Source organism: Gossypium raimondii, chromosome 7 (genome assembly GCF_025698545.1).
Source record: "Gossypium raimondii isolate GPD5lz chromosome 7, ASM2569854v1, whole genome shotgun sequence".
In the NCBI taxonomy this organism is placed as follows: domain Eukaryota; kingdom Viridiplantae; phylum Streptophyta; class Magnoliopsida; order Malvales; family Malvaceae; genus Gossypium; species Gossypium raimondii.
This window is the reverse complement of record NC_068571.1, coordinates 898869-917064: the sequence shown is the minus strand read 5'-3', so window position 1 is coordinate 917064 and position 18196 is coordinate 898869. Positions and strand designations below refer to the sequence as shown.

Genomic DNA, 18196 nt, shown 5'->3' with positions numbered 1-18196 from the left:
GCTCTCATGAGGAGTAAATTTAAGAGGTGTGACCGTAGGGTCGTCTCTGAAGGAGGAAGCTATAATAATTATGTAGGAAAATTAACATGCTAATCATCCTTCTGAAAAGTTGTACTCACGCTATGCTAAAACATGGCTTACCTGAAACATGTGAACTATAGTATGTTGGGTTTTGTAAATAAGAGTTTGATGTTTTTTAATTAAGGTTTCGAGTTCAAATATTGTAAATGAATAAATTAACTTTGAAAATATAAATTTAATCAAAATTTAATATGGCTATCAATTACGGTAAATTTCAAATAAAATAAAAAGGCTAAAGGGACATATAAGTTCCTGAACTTTGGCGAAAAAATCAAGTAAGCCCTTCTGCAAAAAACACATTTAATTAAGCTTTTAAACTCTCAATTTGCATCAGCTAAGCCTTTTGACAAACAATTTTCATTTTTGATTATTATAACACTGATGTGGTCGTTAACGATGTTGACATGGTGCTCCATGTCAGCAACAGACACTGACGTAGTGCTCCATGTCAATGACAATCGCTGACATGACAATGCTACATTAACAAAAAATTTAAAAACAATTTTTTAAAAAATAAAAGAAACATTTTTTTTACTTTTTCCTAGAATGAATCTGGACAATCATTTGTCCAGGTTCATTCAATTCAAAATTTAAATTTTTAAATTAAAAAGGTGTTTTTAATTTTTTATAAATTTGTAAAACCATATTAAAATTCATAAAGTAAAAACATAAAAATAAAAATCTCGGACATGATAATTATTTTAATATATATAATTTCAATAGGTTAGGTGTTGGACATGTTAGTCCTTTTCTGACAATTCTTAATGTAATTACAGTATCTCGTAGTCAAATTCATCATTGGGTCCGATGAAAATCTGAACATTATATTGTAAGATAAAGCTGCCCCATCTTTAAACTCTTATCAACATAAGACCAACCATGTTAGAATGGGTCAAAGTGAAATGAAAATTTATTATTTTTAAAAATATATTTCAGAAATTTGTCTTTTTATTTTTAAAAATATAATTCATTGATTTTCAAATTTAAAAAATTTAGACTCAATTATTAATAATATAATATAATATTATTTTATTTTATTTTATTCAATAGCGTGACATTTTGAAATTAAAATACTCATTTAATAACCATATAACAAAAAATGATATTTGTTAAAAAAACATTAGTTAGTATCGTTCATATCCGTGTTGCAGTCTATGTTTGAGGTTTATGACTGCCCTTCCCAATAATATCGTCTTCAATATTTAAATCTGTGTCTTCCCTTGAGAATACAATATGTCTTACTACTCCACTCAAAACTTGTTGGTAGAAGAATTTTAATGATATTAATAATTAGATTTACATTTTTACAAGTGATTAGAAGAAGTGACAATGAACTCTTTCCCAAGCATTTGAATGAAATTTGAATCTTAGAGTCATCATTATTGAAACGACTCATACCATCCGACCCTAATTAGATTATTCTTAGATTATAAAATCAATGATACATGTGATTATAAAAGGTTTTTGAAAATAAAAGAAAAATAATTAAATTCTTGAAAAATATAAAGAATCAGACTTGAAATAGACCCAACCTTTTATACCAATCAACTTTAGCATATATCAATAGCCAATGATGATGATATCTGCTATGAAGCTTACACTGAGTGAGATGCCATGTCCAAAAATGCAGATTCCAAGCCAAACCAAGCCAGCTACTTTGGTCTGCTCCCTCAGCCAACATGCCTCTTTGTCTGCCCTTTTTCCACTACCAAGAAACCAGTCCACTTTATGCTTCACCTTGGAAGTCGCGTGACTTGAGTTTGTTTTCGGTAAAAATATCACCAAGGATTTTGTATTGTAAGTAAGATCGTATTAAATATTTTACTAAAAACAGAATAAAATTAATTTTTGTATATTAAATTAATAAATAAATTAATTTTTTATTAAAAAATTAATTTATTTCTACTAATAAAATTTGATTTTTGTATGTTATAATTATATGATTATTCTATTAATCACGTAAATTTTTAATAATAAAAATAAATATAATTTTTAATTAAAAGAGTTGATTTGCTCTTCAATCTTACGAAGATTAATTTATTTATTTTTAAGTAAATAAAATAAAATTATAGTTTTACAGACTAAAATTTGTCATTTGGTGATGTAAAAGATGGGCAAAAGCGCGTGGGGTTCAAGGTGTTGAAGTTGATGATGGGGCAAATTGTGTAACAACGTGGGTCTTGCCTTCAAAACAGGCTGTCCCTCCCAGGATTTAGAGTGAGTGCAAAGCTTTTTTAGCAGTAAATCCAATTTCCAATGATAATGCTTATTTATTTATTTCCATTAACTTCTTTTGAGAAATGACATTGAAAGTGCTTGTATCTTTTTGCCATATATACATATATATGTTAATCAATTATAGAGATAATTCAACTGCAGGTGATTAGCTTATGATGACAGTTGATCTATCATTACACAAAGGAAAGTGAGATTAATTAAGAACTAGGTGCTAATGCAAAATTACATTATATTATCGAATCTTAACACGGATTATCTTCTTCATTCAAATAAACATAAAATATATTAAAAAATTATATGTAATATATTTTATATTCATGTTTGAATATAGGATAAAAATAAATTTTAAATATGAATTGAAAAAAGAAAACACCCACGTGATGCCATTGTTACAAATATCAGAAAACTCCAAGGTCATTTTGGATGATTCCCAACAGTTAAAAATATATTAGTTATAGTAATCTCTCTCCATTTCTGCATTTCTTAAGCAATCATCTTTCTCTCTCTGCAGTCTTCACTTTGCTTTGTCTCTTTCTCTCAAGAAAAAATAAAGGCCTTCCTCCATTAATGCACCTCCCTTTTAATTGCCTTATCGGTTACCTTTTGATTGTTTCTTCCTTTTCAACTACCCACTTCCATTATATTTGCATTTTGCAGCCAAACCTGCAGGCAGGTGCAGTGCCTTAGTACACTTCTCCTCAATATCTCGCTTCAATAGTATTACTTCCAATTACAGAAACTCAACCATACCATGTTCAAATTAACCCTTGCAATTTGCAATTATTAATGCTTCAAGTTACAATTTTTTTTTCTTTTTTATCTTGTCTTGGTGTTTCTGGGTGGTTGTTCATTTTCCTAGAGAGTAGCAAGAGAGAGAGAGAAGGTGATAAAAGACATTTTCATTGGATCATGAAACTTGCTTGTTTGTTAATGCTCTCTTGTGTTTCTCTGCTTTGGGTTTCTTTCTTTTTTGACTGAAAGTTAGTTAAAGTGTTGAACTTTTCTTGGGAAAAAACACCATCTTTGATTCTTCCCAAGTAAGAATTTTCTTTTTCTTTTTGTTTTTTTTTTCTCCAACAAGCCTTTTTATGCTTTTAAGTGTGCTCTTGAATTTGCAGTCCTCAACACTATTGAAATTTCTGCGCTTGGGTTTTGCAAATAAAGGTTCAACCTTCAGGTAAAAGACATTGCTTATGAAAGCTTCCCTATTGCTAGGTATGTTTCATTTTCTTCTGAATTTTAACATTTTTTTTTGCTTATAATTCTAGGGCTTTTACATCTGGAGTTTGTTGCTTCACGAGCTTCCTGAATGGGATACTTCTACTTGTTTCTTCTAGTATTGTTTTCATGGAGTTGCCATGGATTACAAACTTACCAAACTCAACTTTTGTTGCAAATAAGGAAGCATTTAGAGTACCCTTCACAGCTACAAATTCTGGATAATTACAATGGGGATCTCTGTAACTTGTCTGCAATGTCTAATTTGACTATATCTTGCCAGGATAATTTTGTCACTGAGTTTAAGATTAGGGGAGATAAGGTTGCAAATGTTAGTGACTTCAATGGATATGCAATTCCTAGTAAAACATTGTCTAAGACTTTCTCCATTGATTCATTAGTTACCACGTTGACAAGGTTAACCAGTTTGAAGGTGCTTAGTTTAGTGTCTCTTGGAATTTGGGGACCACTTCCTGATAAGATTCATAGGCTATATTCCCTTGAATTTTTGGATTTAAGCTCCAATTTCATGTTTGGTTCAATCCCACCTCAGATATCTAGAATGGTTAAGCTTCAAACTCTAACATTGGATGGCAATTACTTCAATGATACTATTCCTAATACACTAGATTCCTTGTCAAACCTTAGTGTTCTAAGCTTTAGAGGCAATAGGTTGAAGGGTCAGTTTCCTTCCTCCATATGTCGAATTTCGAGCCTAACAGATGTTGCAATGTGCCACAATAAGCTTTCAGGTAAGTTGCCTGATTTGAGTTCCTTAACTCGCTTGCGTGTGCTTGATGTAAGAGAGAATCGGTTGGATTCCGAACTGCCTGTCATGCCCCAAGGATTGGTTACAGCTCTTCTAGCTAAGAACTTATTTTCCGGTGAAATTCCAGCACAATTTGGTGTATTGAGTCATCTTCAACACCTTGACTTGTCTTTCAATCAACTGAGTGGAACACCACCCTCTGCTTTGTTTGATTTGCCAAGCATCAGTTACTTGAATTTGGCATCAAATGTGCTGAGTGGTTCACTTCCAGAGCATCTAACATGTGGTAGCAAACTCGGATTTGTCGATATTTCTAATAACAAGTTCGTTGGTGATCTTCCTTCTTGCTTAGACAATAAATCAGATAAGAGAGTAGTAAAATATGGTGGGAACTGTTTGTCAACTGATGGCCAACAACAGCATCAAGGTCTTTATTGTAAAGAAGCAAACACAAGGAGAAGTGGAAGAAAGACAGCTGTATTAGTTGCTATTATTGTAGTATCTGTTCTACTTTTGATGCTTTTGGCATTTGGGATTCTTATTCTGTTTCAAAGATGCCGACCAAGACGGACTTTTGAAACTCATATACGACAAAAGGTTGTTCAAGACAATCTAACAACCGGGGTTTCATCCGAAGTTCTTGCAAATGCCAGTAAGAAAATGCTATTCTAACCCGGTTTTATAGTGCTTCAAAGGGAAATTTGAGTAACCATTGATGTTAATCTCTAATCATTGATTACTTGATGTTTAGGATTCATTTCTGAAGTTGCTAAACTTGGGACACAAGGTACTCCAATATGTAGACTGTTTTCCATGGAAGAGTTGGAAGAAGCTACAGATAACTTTGATTCATCAATGTTCATGGGTGAAGGCTTTACTGGAAAGGTATCCTCAATAAAACAGGGTTGGAAATTATGTACTTGGTTCTGATATTTGCATATGGTATCATCAATGGCCTATCTAACTTCATTTGTTTCTATTTTTCAGCTCTACAAAGGAAGATTGGAGAATGGAACCTATGTTGTCATTCGATCATTGACTTTACAGAAGAAATATTCAATTCAAAATCTTAAAGTTAGGCTTGATTTCTTGTCAAAGCTTCATCATCCACATTTAGTAGGCCTTTTAGGTCACTGCATTGCTGGTGGCGTACAAGATGATTCCGGCGCAAGCAAAGTCTTCCTCGTATATGACTATGTGCCTAACGGGAACTATCGTATGCACTTGTCAGGTAAATGTTGTGTTTGAACGTTGAATTATATATATGCTGGATTCTGAGTAACATAATATGGAAAAATGGTGCAGAAACTTGTCCAGAGAAGGTTCTTAAGTGGTCAGATAGATTAGCGATTCTAATCGATGTAGCCAAGGCTGTACATTTTCTACATACTGGGGTTATTCCCGGAGTTTATAATAACCGGTTGAAGACGAACAATATACTGCTGGACGAGCATCGATTAGCAAAGCTGAGTGACTATGGGATGTTTATCATCATGGAAGAAAATGAAAAACTAGAGGCAGGTTTTCTAGCTATTTATGTTTAACTTGTTACTTGCAAAAGATATCATTGGTCCTAAGTGGTTATTCTGAAACATTATATTTTTCTGCAGGCAAAGGGAGAGAGCTTAAAGTCTAGGTATCTATATTTAACTTGTTACTTGCAAAAGATACCATCATAATGCATCTTCATATATAAGATAATGGACATGTATTGATAGTAGAAATTATGGTAGATGGAAGACCATTTGGTAATCTATTCTCATTGCATGAGCAGTTGCTTCTGTCTAGGATTCTGGTATGAGTGCCGGATATAGGTACTTGTTTAACATGTGTATGTTTAATTTTTTTTCGAAGTTTTTCATGCATATGGAGAGTCCTTGATATTCAAAAGTGTCGGACACTAACACTCGAAAAAAATGAAAAGTCAAAGGAACATAGGCTTCTGCTGCTCCCACTTTTGCGCCATGGTAATTGCTGGAGCACCCTTGCCTCAACAAAAGTACTATAGACGCCATTGTATTAGGATTCAGATTGCATTTTATCCTCTCTATTCAAAAAATGACTAAAGTAGTCTTTGTACATTAGCTCAAAGAGCAAACCGGTCCTTTTGTTAAAAATTTCATGCTACTAACATACAAAGACCTCTTTGAACTAACGTATAGGGATTAATTTTCCCATTTTTTGAGTAGTAGGAGCAAAATGTAATCCGACTCCTAATATAGGGGCATCTATGATACTTTTACCCCCATGCCTCAGCAGTTGACATGGTTGTATCTCAATGAACAAAGTTGTATCTAAGGATCATCATATTTGAGACTAGATTTGCAATTTGTTGTGTATATAATCAACTACCTTTCATTGTATATTGCAGCCGAAGGAAAACATTAGAGGATGATGTTTACAATTTTGGATTTATATTACTTGAGTCACTTGTTGGGCCTATTGTGAGTGGAAAAGGAGAAACATTTCTTTTAAATGAAATGGTAAGCCATTGTTAAAATGCAATCAAAATGTGTCAAGAATCATGATCATTAATGACTTATAAGATCTTGTATCACACATTACAGGTATCTTTCGGCAGCCAGGATGGCCGAAAGAGAATTGTGGATCCGACGGTGTTGACCACTTGCTCACAGGAGTCGTTATCCATCGTAGTATCAATTACTGGCAAATGCATATGTCCCGAACCATCATCTCGGCCATCGTTTGAGGACGTTCTTTGGAACTTACAGTATGCAGCTCAAGTTCAGGCTGCAGCTGATGCCGATCAGAAATCCGATTCTACATCGTAGTCAATTGTATATGGTTGGTACACTCCGGATGTTTCGTTTTCGGAGAAACCTGCTGATAGTGCTCGGATAAAGCTCTTGGAAGGTGCTTTCCTATATAAAATGAGTTAGAGCTAGAGATGTAAAGCTGAAAATGTCATATTTTAGACCTTATAAATGGAAAATTTTGGTAAAATAGATATGTCTTTGCATACATTTTTGTTGCAAGAAAGTTGCTGTGAGGCCATCAATGGGCTCCAAATGCTGGTCTCCAATAACCAATATTATTAGCTTAGCTCAAAGGTCTGTTCTGTTCCTTTTATTCATTTCCTTTATGTGATTTTTCTTTGCTATCCTAGCTATAGTTAAAAGTACCATGGAAGTCCCTATACTAGGAGTCAAATTATATTTTACCCTTTTTTTTATTAAAAAATTCATTCAATTCTACTGTTAAAAACTAACATGATTGATGGAATAACTAGATAGTTACACGTGGCATGTCATTTGTAGCTCATGTTGACGTACAAGGACTAATTTTTAATGGTAGAAAAGCATGAAATTTTAACAAAAAAATCAATTTGCACTTTGGTCTATCATATAGGAACTAATTTACTCATTTATTTAGTAGAGGATACAAAATGCAAACCAACTCCTAACAAAATGACCTTCATGGTACTTTTACCCCTAGCTGGATTACAGGACTCGGATGCATGTCAAATATATGTTCAGTTTTTTTCAAGCTTTTCTATACCTTTGGAATGTCGAATACTAATAGTTATGACTAAATATGTATCGTACACAAATATTTAATATGAATACTTAAAAGAAAAATGAAGAATCGAATATGGTGCATATTAATTTTTGGAATGATATTCAAATATACCCTCTCAGAACAACAAACCAGGTCATCAAACTTATAATGCCCCATTGCTTTCAAATTCAGGCAAAAAGTTCACAAGTTTTTGGTTTCTGGTAGATCTACCATTTGCCTGCAAAGCAATGGGCTCCCCCAGAGTTATACAAAAGTCATGATTTGCAAGTCAGTTCCCAATATATATATATATAAATTATATTTAAAATTTATGATTTTCTCTCCTAATAATATCATATCTAAAAATCCAACTACATGATTCCGGTGCATTTTTCAACGTGAGTTCTTGTCACAGAGTAGGAAATAACATATATATCTGTGTCCCCAATTCTATGTCATATTCATACAAAACAGCCAATCTTTTTGTTGAATATGGTTGCTAGCTGTTATGTAATGAATCTTACAAGATAAGACAAGGATATAGGTCAAACCCTACCTGAAAAAACATGGGTATTTTAGATTATCAATACAGGTACTGTACAATAATAATCTTTAAAGTATTTCTGGGTATAATATTTAAAAAAATAAAAAAAATATTGGATATTTATTTTCAAATACCAATCACATAAAATTTTAACCTTCACCAACTCTATGGTTATGAACAAATCTTCTACATATGGAGTTTGACATCTCAACTCTCCCCTTTTCTCTTTGGTGGTAGTGTTTGTTTGTTTCATTGCTTTGAGTTGAAGTTCATTTTTCTTGGAACAAACTGTGAACTACAATTTGATTTCACCCCCTTTTTTTGTTGGGTAATTTGTTTGGGTTTCTTTTAAAGAATCGATGAAAGTGATAATAATATTTTAAATTATTTAAATATATTTGATTTAGTTGGGTGTTTTTGTCTTTTTCATTAAGTTAATATATGATTAACTCATCAAAAAAATTAAATATAAAAAATAATATTACAAATTCACTTTTTCTTAAAATCAAGCGATGTCTAAAAAATAATAAAATATCAAAAAATTAATTGAAAAATGTAGAGATAAATTGTTAATTTATTTATTATTTGATCATTTTCTTCGGTTCAAGTTTCATTTTATGAGATCGCGTTTGTTATTAATAGGAAAGTGGACAACAACAGTGACATGTCGGCGAAAGGAAACACCTGTTTCACTTTAATCCTCCCACGCGAAATTCCGAAGCGTGACTCAAAACTACACAGAAGGCATCGGAGAGTTTCCTTTACATTCCATTAAAGCGCGTGACAGAATCTCTTCTTACGTCTTCGCAATATTTAATTAAGATGAAGCATTTCCGCCATGGCATCACAATCGGACGCGATGAAGCCTTTCAAAACTACATCGTTTTGGCTTTGACAGAATCAGATATTATGGTTTTAGAAAGGTCAAATTCTGACATTAGTCCCTATACTTGTGAATTTGACCTTTTAGAAACCTTCTTGCAATTTTGGGTAAAAAGATTTTTTGTCCCTCTCAATTTTAATATTGAGCAAATTGACCCCTCTAACAATACAGAGCAATTTAGTTCTTGTCAAAAGAACAAGTAATCACAATATTTTTCTATCAATTTATTCTACATTTGATTGGTATAACAACAAAATTAACCTTTAATGTTTACAAATATTGTCAATTTTCTCCAGACTCTAAAAATAATTCAACAAATTTAGAATAAAAACCAAATTCACAAAATTCACAAATATTGAGGATTAAATTTGTTGAATTTTTTAGAATTAGGACAAGTTGAAAAAATGTCTAAACATTGAAATCTATCATACGAATAAAAAATAGGATAAATTGACTGAAACCATGACTAATAGTCTTTCCGAAATAGACAGGGACTAAATGAAAGAGAAATCAATCAAGAAGTACTGGAGAGGTCTTTTACCACAACTTTTTTCTAGTTTTAATTTCTGCCGAATTTTCTAGTTCCCTTCTCGGTGTAAGAAAATAATTATTTCTATTTTTATTCTTCTCTTCAATTTTCATATATTCTTTTTGTTTTTGGGTCAGTAGTGTACTCAAAAACCAGCCACCATCTTTAATACTGGACCTCAAAGAAAAGGCCTTAAATATCTCTCAGCTTGTATTATTCTTCAACCATGGAATTGGAAACCATTCCCAAACCGACTGTTTCAAGCTTTTAGCTTTCCCATTGCCTCACTTGCTGCACTTTTTCTTCTTATTCTTGTAATTTTCCTGGAAAATTTTCTGGCCACATTCAGTGTACCCAAGGTGAAAATCGACTGCTTTTCTCATTTTCTTGTTCTTCTCCTCTTTGGTTTTTTTTTTAATCTCTACATTGTAATAATTCCCTTTTTTCTCAGCCTAAAAGTTTTGATTTTTTTGGACCATATTTTGTTTATTTGAACTGGATCTGATGCTCATGAATAGAAAAGTTCCCATTCAACTTGATGAACTTTTAAGTTTCTGTTTTTGGTTATGTTTTATTTTATTTTAAAGCTTTGTTTAACTTATTTAATGTTCATTGCATGAATGAGCTCAAAGTTCCTTTGCCAATTTCATTGCTTTAATCCTTTTTCCTTTTTTTTTGAAGAAATAATCCTTTTTCCTTATTGGTAGCTATGATTTTTAAGCTCTTTTTTGGCATTATTTCTTCATTTCTATGCTAATCATTTCTGCCTTATTGGCTTAACTTTTCAGTGCATCTATCATTTGTTACTTTATGTTTCTTTTATATGTTTGGTTGTTGAGAAACTGCAGGAAAATTTGAAGGGAAAAGAATTGCCTTTAATCTATTTTTGGGATTTACAAATCAATCTTGTTTACCTGAGTTTGGTGGTAAAATGTGATGGGATTTAGGAATTAGGATTATAAGCTCGGATTTGATTAGTTTTGCATTTAATTCTTGGTGCAAAGTTTTCTCTATAAAAATTATAATGTTTTCTGCATTATAGGAATTCAACTTGGATTGATAAAATACTAGTATATCTGCAACAATGGTTCTCGGTTTGAATGCAAAAAACCGGAGAGGACCGACAGTTCGAGTTGATTATCTAATCCACATTCAGGAGATTAAACCTTGGCCCCCTTCACAGTCACTGCGATCACTTTGTTCCGTCTTGATTCAATGGGAAAACAGTGAACGTAACTCAGGGTCTACCAAAACTACTTCACCGACACTCGGTTCCATTGTTGGTGAGGGAAAAATTGAGTTTAACGAGTCATTTAAGTTACCAGTGAATCTAGTAAGGGACTTGTCTGTTAAAGGAAGGGATGTTGATATGTTCCATAAGAATTTCTTAGAATTTAACTTGTATGAACCTCGAAGGGAAAAGATCCAATTGTTGGCAACTGCCATTGTGGATTTGGCGGAATACGGTGTTATCAAAGAGACATTAGAGATTACTGTTCCAATGAATAGTAAAAGGAGTTATAGTAACACTACACAGCCGATGTTGCTCATTAAAATTGATCGAATTTCCAAGGGTCAGAACATTTCTTCATCAAGAAGCGGCCTGTCAAAGGAACTATTTCAGGATAAGAAAGGTAGCGAGTCGGTTTCTTCTCTTATGGATGAAGAATATGCCGAGGAAGCTGAGATTGCTTCATTCACCGATGATGATGTTTCCTCACACTCATCTCTGACTGTGTCTTCATCAAATTTAGAATCTAATGGCAGTTCACTTCCTCAAAATAAAGAGGTAACTCTTACTTATTTGCCAATATCTCCCAAATTTTCCCTTCAGATTATGATTCTGTTGTTCGGGGACATGGCCTTTAGTCAGCTTAAAGGGGTGTATTGGTTTTTATTTAATAAGTTTAATTACACCTGGTAATATAGTAATTCGTACTGAATTGCAGAATGGATTGGTCGCTGTAACTGTTGGAAAGGAAGTTAAAGGGGAACATATACTGGCTTCGAAGTTGAACCTGGAAAGAACAAATGTGGCGAACTCATCATTAACAGACTTATCATCCGATTTTGAGAGATCAGTAGATGTGCGTGCTTCAGCACTTAACTCTTATGGTTCCAATTCATCTGTACGAGAAAACATTGTTAACCATAAATTTCAATTTACTTCATCATCCTTGACTAGTGAAAAGATGCACAACGAAATCAACTCTTCTGGTTCTAAGGCTTCAGTTGCTGATGATGCATATGGTTTTTCTTTGGAAGCAAACTCGGGATATGGTTGGCAAGAAAATGGACATGAAGGACAGTACTCAGTAGACAAAAGGTATTTTACCAAAGATGAACAATTGAATGTTCAATCACAAGAGAATGCTTTAAGAATGAAGGCCAATGATGTCAAATCCATTCGACCTTCATCAGACGTGGTTAATGAGGAGTTGAAGGAAGTTGGTTTTGCAGTGGATGTACACCATAGGCCGGGAAGCTCCAGAAGCAAATCGAGCAACAAAAGGAAAGATTCAAAGGTATATCCCAAGGATACTCGAAATGTCATTTTGGATAACAAAGTGCAGCAATTGGAAAACAAGATAAAGATGCTTGAAGGAGAGTTGAGAGAAGCTGCTGCCACTGAGGCTGCTTTGTACTCGGTAGTTGCCGAGCATGGAAGCTCCATGAGTAAGGTGCATGCTCCAGCCCGTCGCCTTTCTAGGTTGTATCTTCATGCTTGTAAGGAAGGTTCCCAATTAAGGAGAGGGAGTGCTGCTAAAAGCGCTGTTTCTGGACTTGCTTTGGTTGCGAAAGCATGTGGAAATGATGTTCCAAGGTATGTCCCGAGTGCATGTGGACTTGCTCTTTCTTTTTAAGTCAGATCATATGCATGATTTCTCATTAACTTATAGGTCATATGCATGATGACTGCAGGTTGATGTTCTGGTTGTCAAACTGTGTCGTTTTGAGAGCAATTATAAGTGAAAGTACTGTTGGACGCACAGAAAGAAATGGAGTTGAGAAGGGGAAGAAACTGGCATCATCTCCATTGAAATGGAGAGAATCCTCTCCTGGTAGAAAGGAAAATAAAAGTTTTAGCGACTGGGACAACCCGCTTGCCTTTACTTCGGCCTTAGAAAGGGTTGAAACATGGGTCTTTTCTAGAATCATCGAGTCTGTCTGGTGGCAGGTAACCCATAAACTCTTTTTCGTCCTCTATTACATGATGGCATGGTACAGAATGTCTCAGATAGTTGTCTGACCAAACTATGTTCCGTATTTCCATATCAGGCACTCACTCCGCATATGCAGTCGGAGGGTAAAAAGGAAATTTATGAAGGGAAGGGCTCTGGTTCAAGTAAAAGCTATGGGAGGATACCTAGTTCAAGTAATCAAGACCAAGTGAACTTTTCATTAGACCATTGGAAGAAAGCTTTCAAGGATGCTTGTGAAAGACTTTGCCCGGTTCGAGCTGCGGGGCATGAATGTGGCTGCTTATGTTTGCTGTCTAAATTGGTAATTTACTTCTCTTTTTCTCCTTTTGCTTTTGAAATCTGACTAAATGGCACACAATTTTGCAATGGGCCGACTTGGCTTCTGAATCTATTAACATTAAATGAGCATAAAGTTGTTATAATTCATTGTTATCATATATCTAGATAATGGAGCAATGTGTGGCACGATTAGATGTGGCAATGTTCAATGCCATTCTCCGTGATTCTGGTGATGAAATCCCTACTGATCCTGTGTCTGACCCTATTAGTGATACTCTGGTGCTTCCTATTCCAGCTGGGAAAACAAGTTTTGGTGCCGGTGCACAACTGAAAAATGCGGTAAGCAATGCAAACGTGTAGTCGTGACTTTAAGTTTGATTACACCTGTAGTCAAAACGATTTTGGTTACGATGTTGACTGTACCTTGGTTTTTCTCCTTTGAAGTAAAGCAATTCTTGTTGAAATTCGTTTTTGTGGATGTCAGATCGGAAACTGGTCGAGATGGTTGACTGACCTATTTGGCATAGATGACGATGACTTGGTTGGAGATGAGAATGACTGGGATGACAATGACAAGCAACAAATCACATCATTAAAGTCCTTCAATCTCCTTAATGCCTTGAGTGATCTCATGATGCTTCCCAAGGACATGCTTCTAAGTAAACATATCAGGGAAGAGGTTCGGTATCCTATCTTTAGACCTTTTATTTAATCTCCGGCATTCATGATCATTGCGTTTATTCACCGTACTTGATCTTATTTTTAAAAGGTATGTCCGACATTTGCTGCAACATTGATTAAGAGAGTTCTCGACACTTTTGCCCCTGACGAATTTTGCCCTGACCCGGTTCCAAATGCTGTGCTTGAAGCCCTGGAAGCCGAGGTTAGTCTAAAAATCTTAAAAGTACTCATAGACTAGACATCTTCCATGTGCATATAACTCAAACCTAACCATTTTTGCCTCTATTTCGATTTAGGATCCTGTTGAAGCTAGGAAAGGTTCAATTACAAACTTTCCATGTGTAGCATCTCCTCCGGTTTATTCACCTCCTTCAGCAACATCCGTTGCTAGCATCATTGGAGAAGTTGGAAGCAAATCTCAACTGAGAAGAAGTGGGTCCTCAGTTCTCAGAAAATCACACACAAGCGATGATGAGCTCGATGAATTGAATTCACCCCTATCATCGATCTTCATCGATGGCTTCTTATCATCCCCTTTTCAATCAAAGCCTAACAGGATATCAAAGGGAAATAGTAACCAAAGTGCTATCAGATATAAACTCCTAAGAGATGTATGGATGAACTCTGAATAAACCATCGATTACATGTTCATGAGCATATATGCAAGTAAATTTTGGTTTGTATTATAATACGTGGAAATGAAATGACAACGCAATCCCTTGTATATTAAGCTACTTATATATATATATGACAATGATCATCAAACTACATTGCATAGCAACTCACAAAAGGGAAACAAAACTTCAGAGGCAAATTTGCCGCACTCAGAAAAACTTGACTATCACTCATAGTTACATATTTACTACCATGCCGGAATAGAAGGGAAGGGTGAACACTAGTTTTGAAAGTATTAATGAGGGTTTTATGCCGTCAGCTTCTGTGAAGAAGCGAGAGCATTAATATGTTGAAGATGTAATGCAGCCAAAAGACCTTGCCATGCATCTGCTGGTGCACCAGACACCTGAAAATTGAGAAGCTTCTTTTGCTTACTGTAATAATCCTCCACTGACTTGGCCTATGTACATCAAAAAACATTATTTGGTTAGCAAAAGAATCAAATAGTTTATCATAAGCTTTTTATGTTGGCAGGCCAATATATGTTGAGAAAACGATGAAATCCTTACAACCAGTCCAGAAGATGTTGGTAATAAAAGTATTGTTGAGGCTTTTTTACTAGGAGTCAAATTGCATTTTATCCCTTTTACTTATACAATGGGTAAATTAATTTTTATATGGAAGATCAAACAGTAAAGTAGTTCTTTTATTAAAAATTTCATCTATTTCTACTATTAAAAACTGATCCTTGTAACGTCAAAATGAAATACACATGGCAGACTACGTGTAACTATCAAAATATTCTATCAATCAGACCAGTTTTTAACAATAAAAATGGATGAAATTTTTAACAAAAAAGACCAATTTACTCATTGATCTAACATATAACTAATTTGTAAAGTTTTTAAATAAAAAAAGTAAAATGTAATCCAACTGTGAGCTTTTACCAACATGTTGCTGCATTAGACAACTCTATCAAACAGGGATATCAGTACCTGCTCTGAGTATACATGGACATTTTTCTTCCAGGAAGTTCCTACATCTTTAGAACTGCCAATGTGAAGAACCTCACTTTCTGAGCTCTTCAACATTTGCTCTTCAGTACGTTTAAAGTTGACAACCAGATCAATATCAGTAATTTGATCAAGAATCTCCTGAAAGAGACAAAACATGAGATTGATTTGCATCTATCTATCTATCTACCAATATATACATATAATTGAATCCTATAAAACATGCAGAAAAGCCATCAAAATCTTAGATGACTCACAGCCTGGATCCTGGTTCGTGGAATCCCATCAAGAATGAAACCATTTTCACCACCATAGTAACCTTCTTCAAGCCTCTTAGACAATAAAGCAAAAATAACATCCTCGGGAACAAGCTTCCCTTCATTCACAGCATTTGCAATCTAAACACAAATGATTATATTAAACAAAGTTAATAACAAATAATAATTATAAAAAAATAATAAAAAAAAGAACTTCTCCCATAATATAGGAACCTTTACAGCACAAAAAAACAACATAATATTCAAATACCCAACTTTGAGAAAAGATCAAAACTTATTCACAAAGAGAAAAGGAAGACCTGTTTGTAAAGAGAAGAGTGGGGATTAAGCTCTTGTCTAACGAGGGTACCCATTGAAATATGTGGAACTTCTAGAAGCTTCGAAAGCCTTTCAGCATAAGCATGTCGTTTGACCCCAGGCTCTCCTATAAGTACCCATTGGACTCCCCTGTCTGTCGCTGACCCATCCACATCAATCTTCGGCTGAGCTGAGCGCCGATCCCGGTGAGCTTGTTCGTACTCGTAGTATACATCCTCGTCAGGAAGCTCCAACGCAGCTGCTGATCCGAATGATCGGAGCCCATGTCTGAGTGGCTTAAGGAAGGTGGAAACGGAGACGGCTGTGGCGGTGGCAAGTCGGAGTTTTGGCAGGCGTGCTATTGCCATGGTGGCGGTAGGGTTTTAAGGAGAGAGAGAGAAAATGGGAAAGATGTTGGTTTTAACTAACGAAAGAGAGTATCTTTCTTTCTTGTGATGGGAAAAGTTAAAAACGCCACTGTTGAATGAGAAATTTGCGCTCGCGGTATTGACAGGTGTCAGCTTCTAATTTGATGGTTTGGAACTCGGAAAAGATCATGTGGTTGTGATTTGTGGAATCGTGAAAATGTGATTGGTTGTTTGGATCACAAAAGTTGTCGGAGCTTTGGAAAGTGGTTGGTTGAAAGGTTTAGAGAGTGACGCGTGGATTTAGTTGCGCTTCGAAAAGTCTAAACCCCAAATACAGCCTTTCAACTAAATTAATGGTTAAAGTTCCATAATAGCCCTTATACTATATCCTGGATTACATTTTAATCCTTATTTTGAAAAAAGTGGAGAAACTGAACTTGTAAGAGCAAAATAGTCCATTTATTAAATTTATATTGTCAATATATAAGATATAATAATAAATTTAGTTCTCAATATTTACCTCTTAATTCAAATTAATCCTGTAGTTTTTAAATTGGTCAATTTTAATCCCTATAATTTTAAATATTAAAATTTTAGTCCTAACCCAAATAGTAACATTAAATTCGTTTGGTTAAATTCAATTACTAATCATATATTAAGTATATAATTATAAATTAGTCTGTATTCTCTAATTGAATTATTTTAAGTACTATACTCCACGACTTAAAATAACTAAATTAATGTATAGAGATAACTCAAAGGAGTTGCATGCATGGGCTCTCACTTTAATCCTATCTTAAACCCTTTTTTTATGCTTCATTACCATTCACTTTCCAATTCACCTTTGGATAAAGAAAAGTCCAAATTTTTGGTTGTCGTGTTGTGTCTATATATTGAGTGAACTTGAAGCTATAACAAAAGCCATGAATCTATACGAGAGGGTATTTAACGACATTGATAAAAACGGAGATGGGAAGATATCGGCGGCGGAGCTTCATCAGTGCGTGAAGGCAATAGGGTGGGAAGTGCCGCTTGTGGAGGTGGAGATGGCGGTGGTGGAGGGTTTGGATAGAGATGGAGATGGAGTGTTAGGGTTGGAAGATTTGATTAGTTTAGTGGAAGATGTTGAAGACGATGATAAAATGAATGATTTGAAAGAGGCTTTCAAGATGTATGAGATGGAAGGGTGTGGGATTATTACACCACTGAGTTTGAAGAAGATGCTTGCTAGATTAGGTGAATCCTCTTGGAGTTTACAAGATTGTAAATTGATGATTGCTCATTTTGATCTTAATGGTGATGGCGTTCTTGATTTTGATGAATTTAGACTCATGATGTTGTGATATTACATATATATATATATATGTAACAATATGGATGTAGATTTTTTTTTCTTACTGTCTATCCTAATATATTTTTATTCAACATGTTACCATTGTATTAAGAAACATGAGTTTACTTATTATCCAATTCAACCAATTTCAACACGAAAGAAATATTCGGTAATCAATTTAACAGGCTCCAGATTATTAACACAATTTCTTAGTTTATGACGTGATTTGATTAAACGATTACAGTTTTCTCATTTTTATCCATTAACCATGGCTGGCAGTTGATTCCAAAAGGATACCACGAGATCACATCTAATTAATTGTGATTTTAAAAAGATTCCACGTGAATC

At 34.4% G+C, this 18196-nt stretch overlaps 4 protein-coding genes across 4 annotated transcripts; 3 read left to right on the top strand and 1 right to left on the bottom strand.

Moving 5' to 3' along the window:
- Positions 1 to 2796: 2796 nt before the first annotated feature.
- LOC105769444 (probable inactive leucine-rich repeat receptor-like protein kinase At3g03770) lies at positions 2797 to 7394 on the top strand. Its single transcript, XM_012590084.2, has 9 exons — positions 2797 to 3356; positions 3438 to 3496; positions 3588 to 4958; positions 5058 to 5191; positions 5294 to 5537; positions 5612 to 5823; positions 5917 to 5942; positions 6678 to 6789; positions 6874 to 7394. Exons 3-9 carry the CDS (start codon positions 3629 to 3631, stop codon positions 7096 to 7098), a joined length of 2283 nt encoding a protein of 760 aa, XP_012445538.1. The 5' UTR covers positions 2797 to 3356; positions 3438 to 3496; positions 3588 to 3628; the 3' UTR covers positions 7099 to 7394.
- Positions 7395 to 9876: 2482 nt separating this feature from the next.
- On the top strand, positions 9877 to 14668 carry LOC105769455 (uncharacterized). The gene is made up of 9 exons (XM_012590106.2): positions 9877 to 10140; positions 10824 to 11570; positions 11731 to 12605; positions 12704 to 12959; positions 13061 to 13285; positions 13429 to 13602; positions 13748 to 13942; positions 14033 to 14146; positions 14241 to 14668. The coding sequence occupies exons 2-9, from the start codon at positions 10866 to 10868 to the stop codon at positions 14574 to 14576; spliced, it is 2880 nt and encodes a 959-aa protein (XP_012445560.1). The 5' UTR covers positions 9877 to 10140; positions 10824 to 10865; the 3' UTR covers positions 14577 to 14668.
- Positions 14604 to 16589, bottom strand: LOC105769463 (probable adenylate kinase 7, mitochondrial). Its single transcript, XM_012590119.2, has 4 exons — positions 16150 to 16589; positions 15830 to 15970; positions 15555 to 15713; positions 14604 to 15019 (listed from the first exon to the last, which is right to left on the bottom strand). The coding sequence occupies exons 1-4, from the start codon at positions 16513 to 16515 to the stop codon at positions 14867 to 14869; spliced, it is 819 nt and encodes a 272-aa protein (XP_012445573.1). The 5' UTR covers positions 16516 to 16589; the 3' UTR covers positions 14604 to 14866.
- An 830-nt stretch (positions 16590 to 17419) lies between these two features.
- On the top strand, positions 17420 to 17858 carry LOC105769472 (putative calcium-binding protein CML23). The gene has a single exon (XM_012590130.2). The coding sequence runs from the start codon at positions 17439 to 17441 to the stop codon at positions 17856 to 17858; it is 420 nt and encodes a 139-aa protein (XP_012445584.1). The 5' UTR covers positions 17420 to 17438.
- The last annotated feature ends 338 nt before the right edge of the window (positions 17859 to 18196 follow it).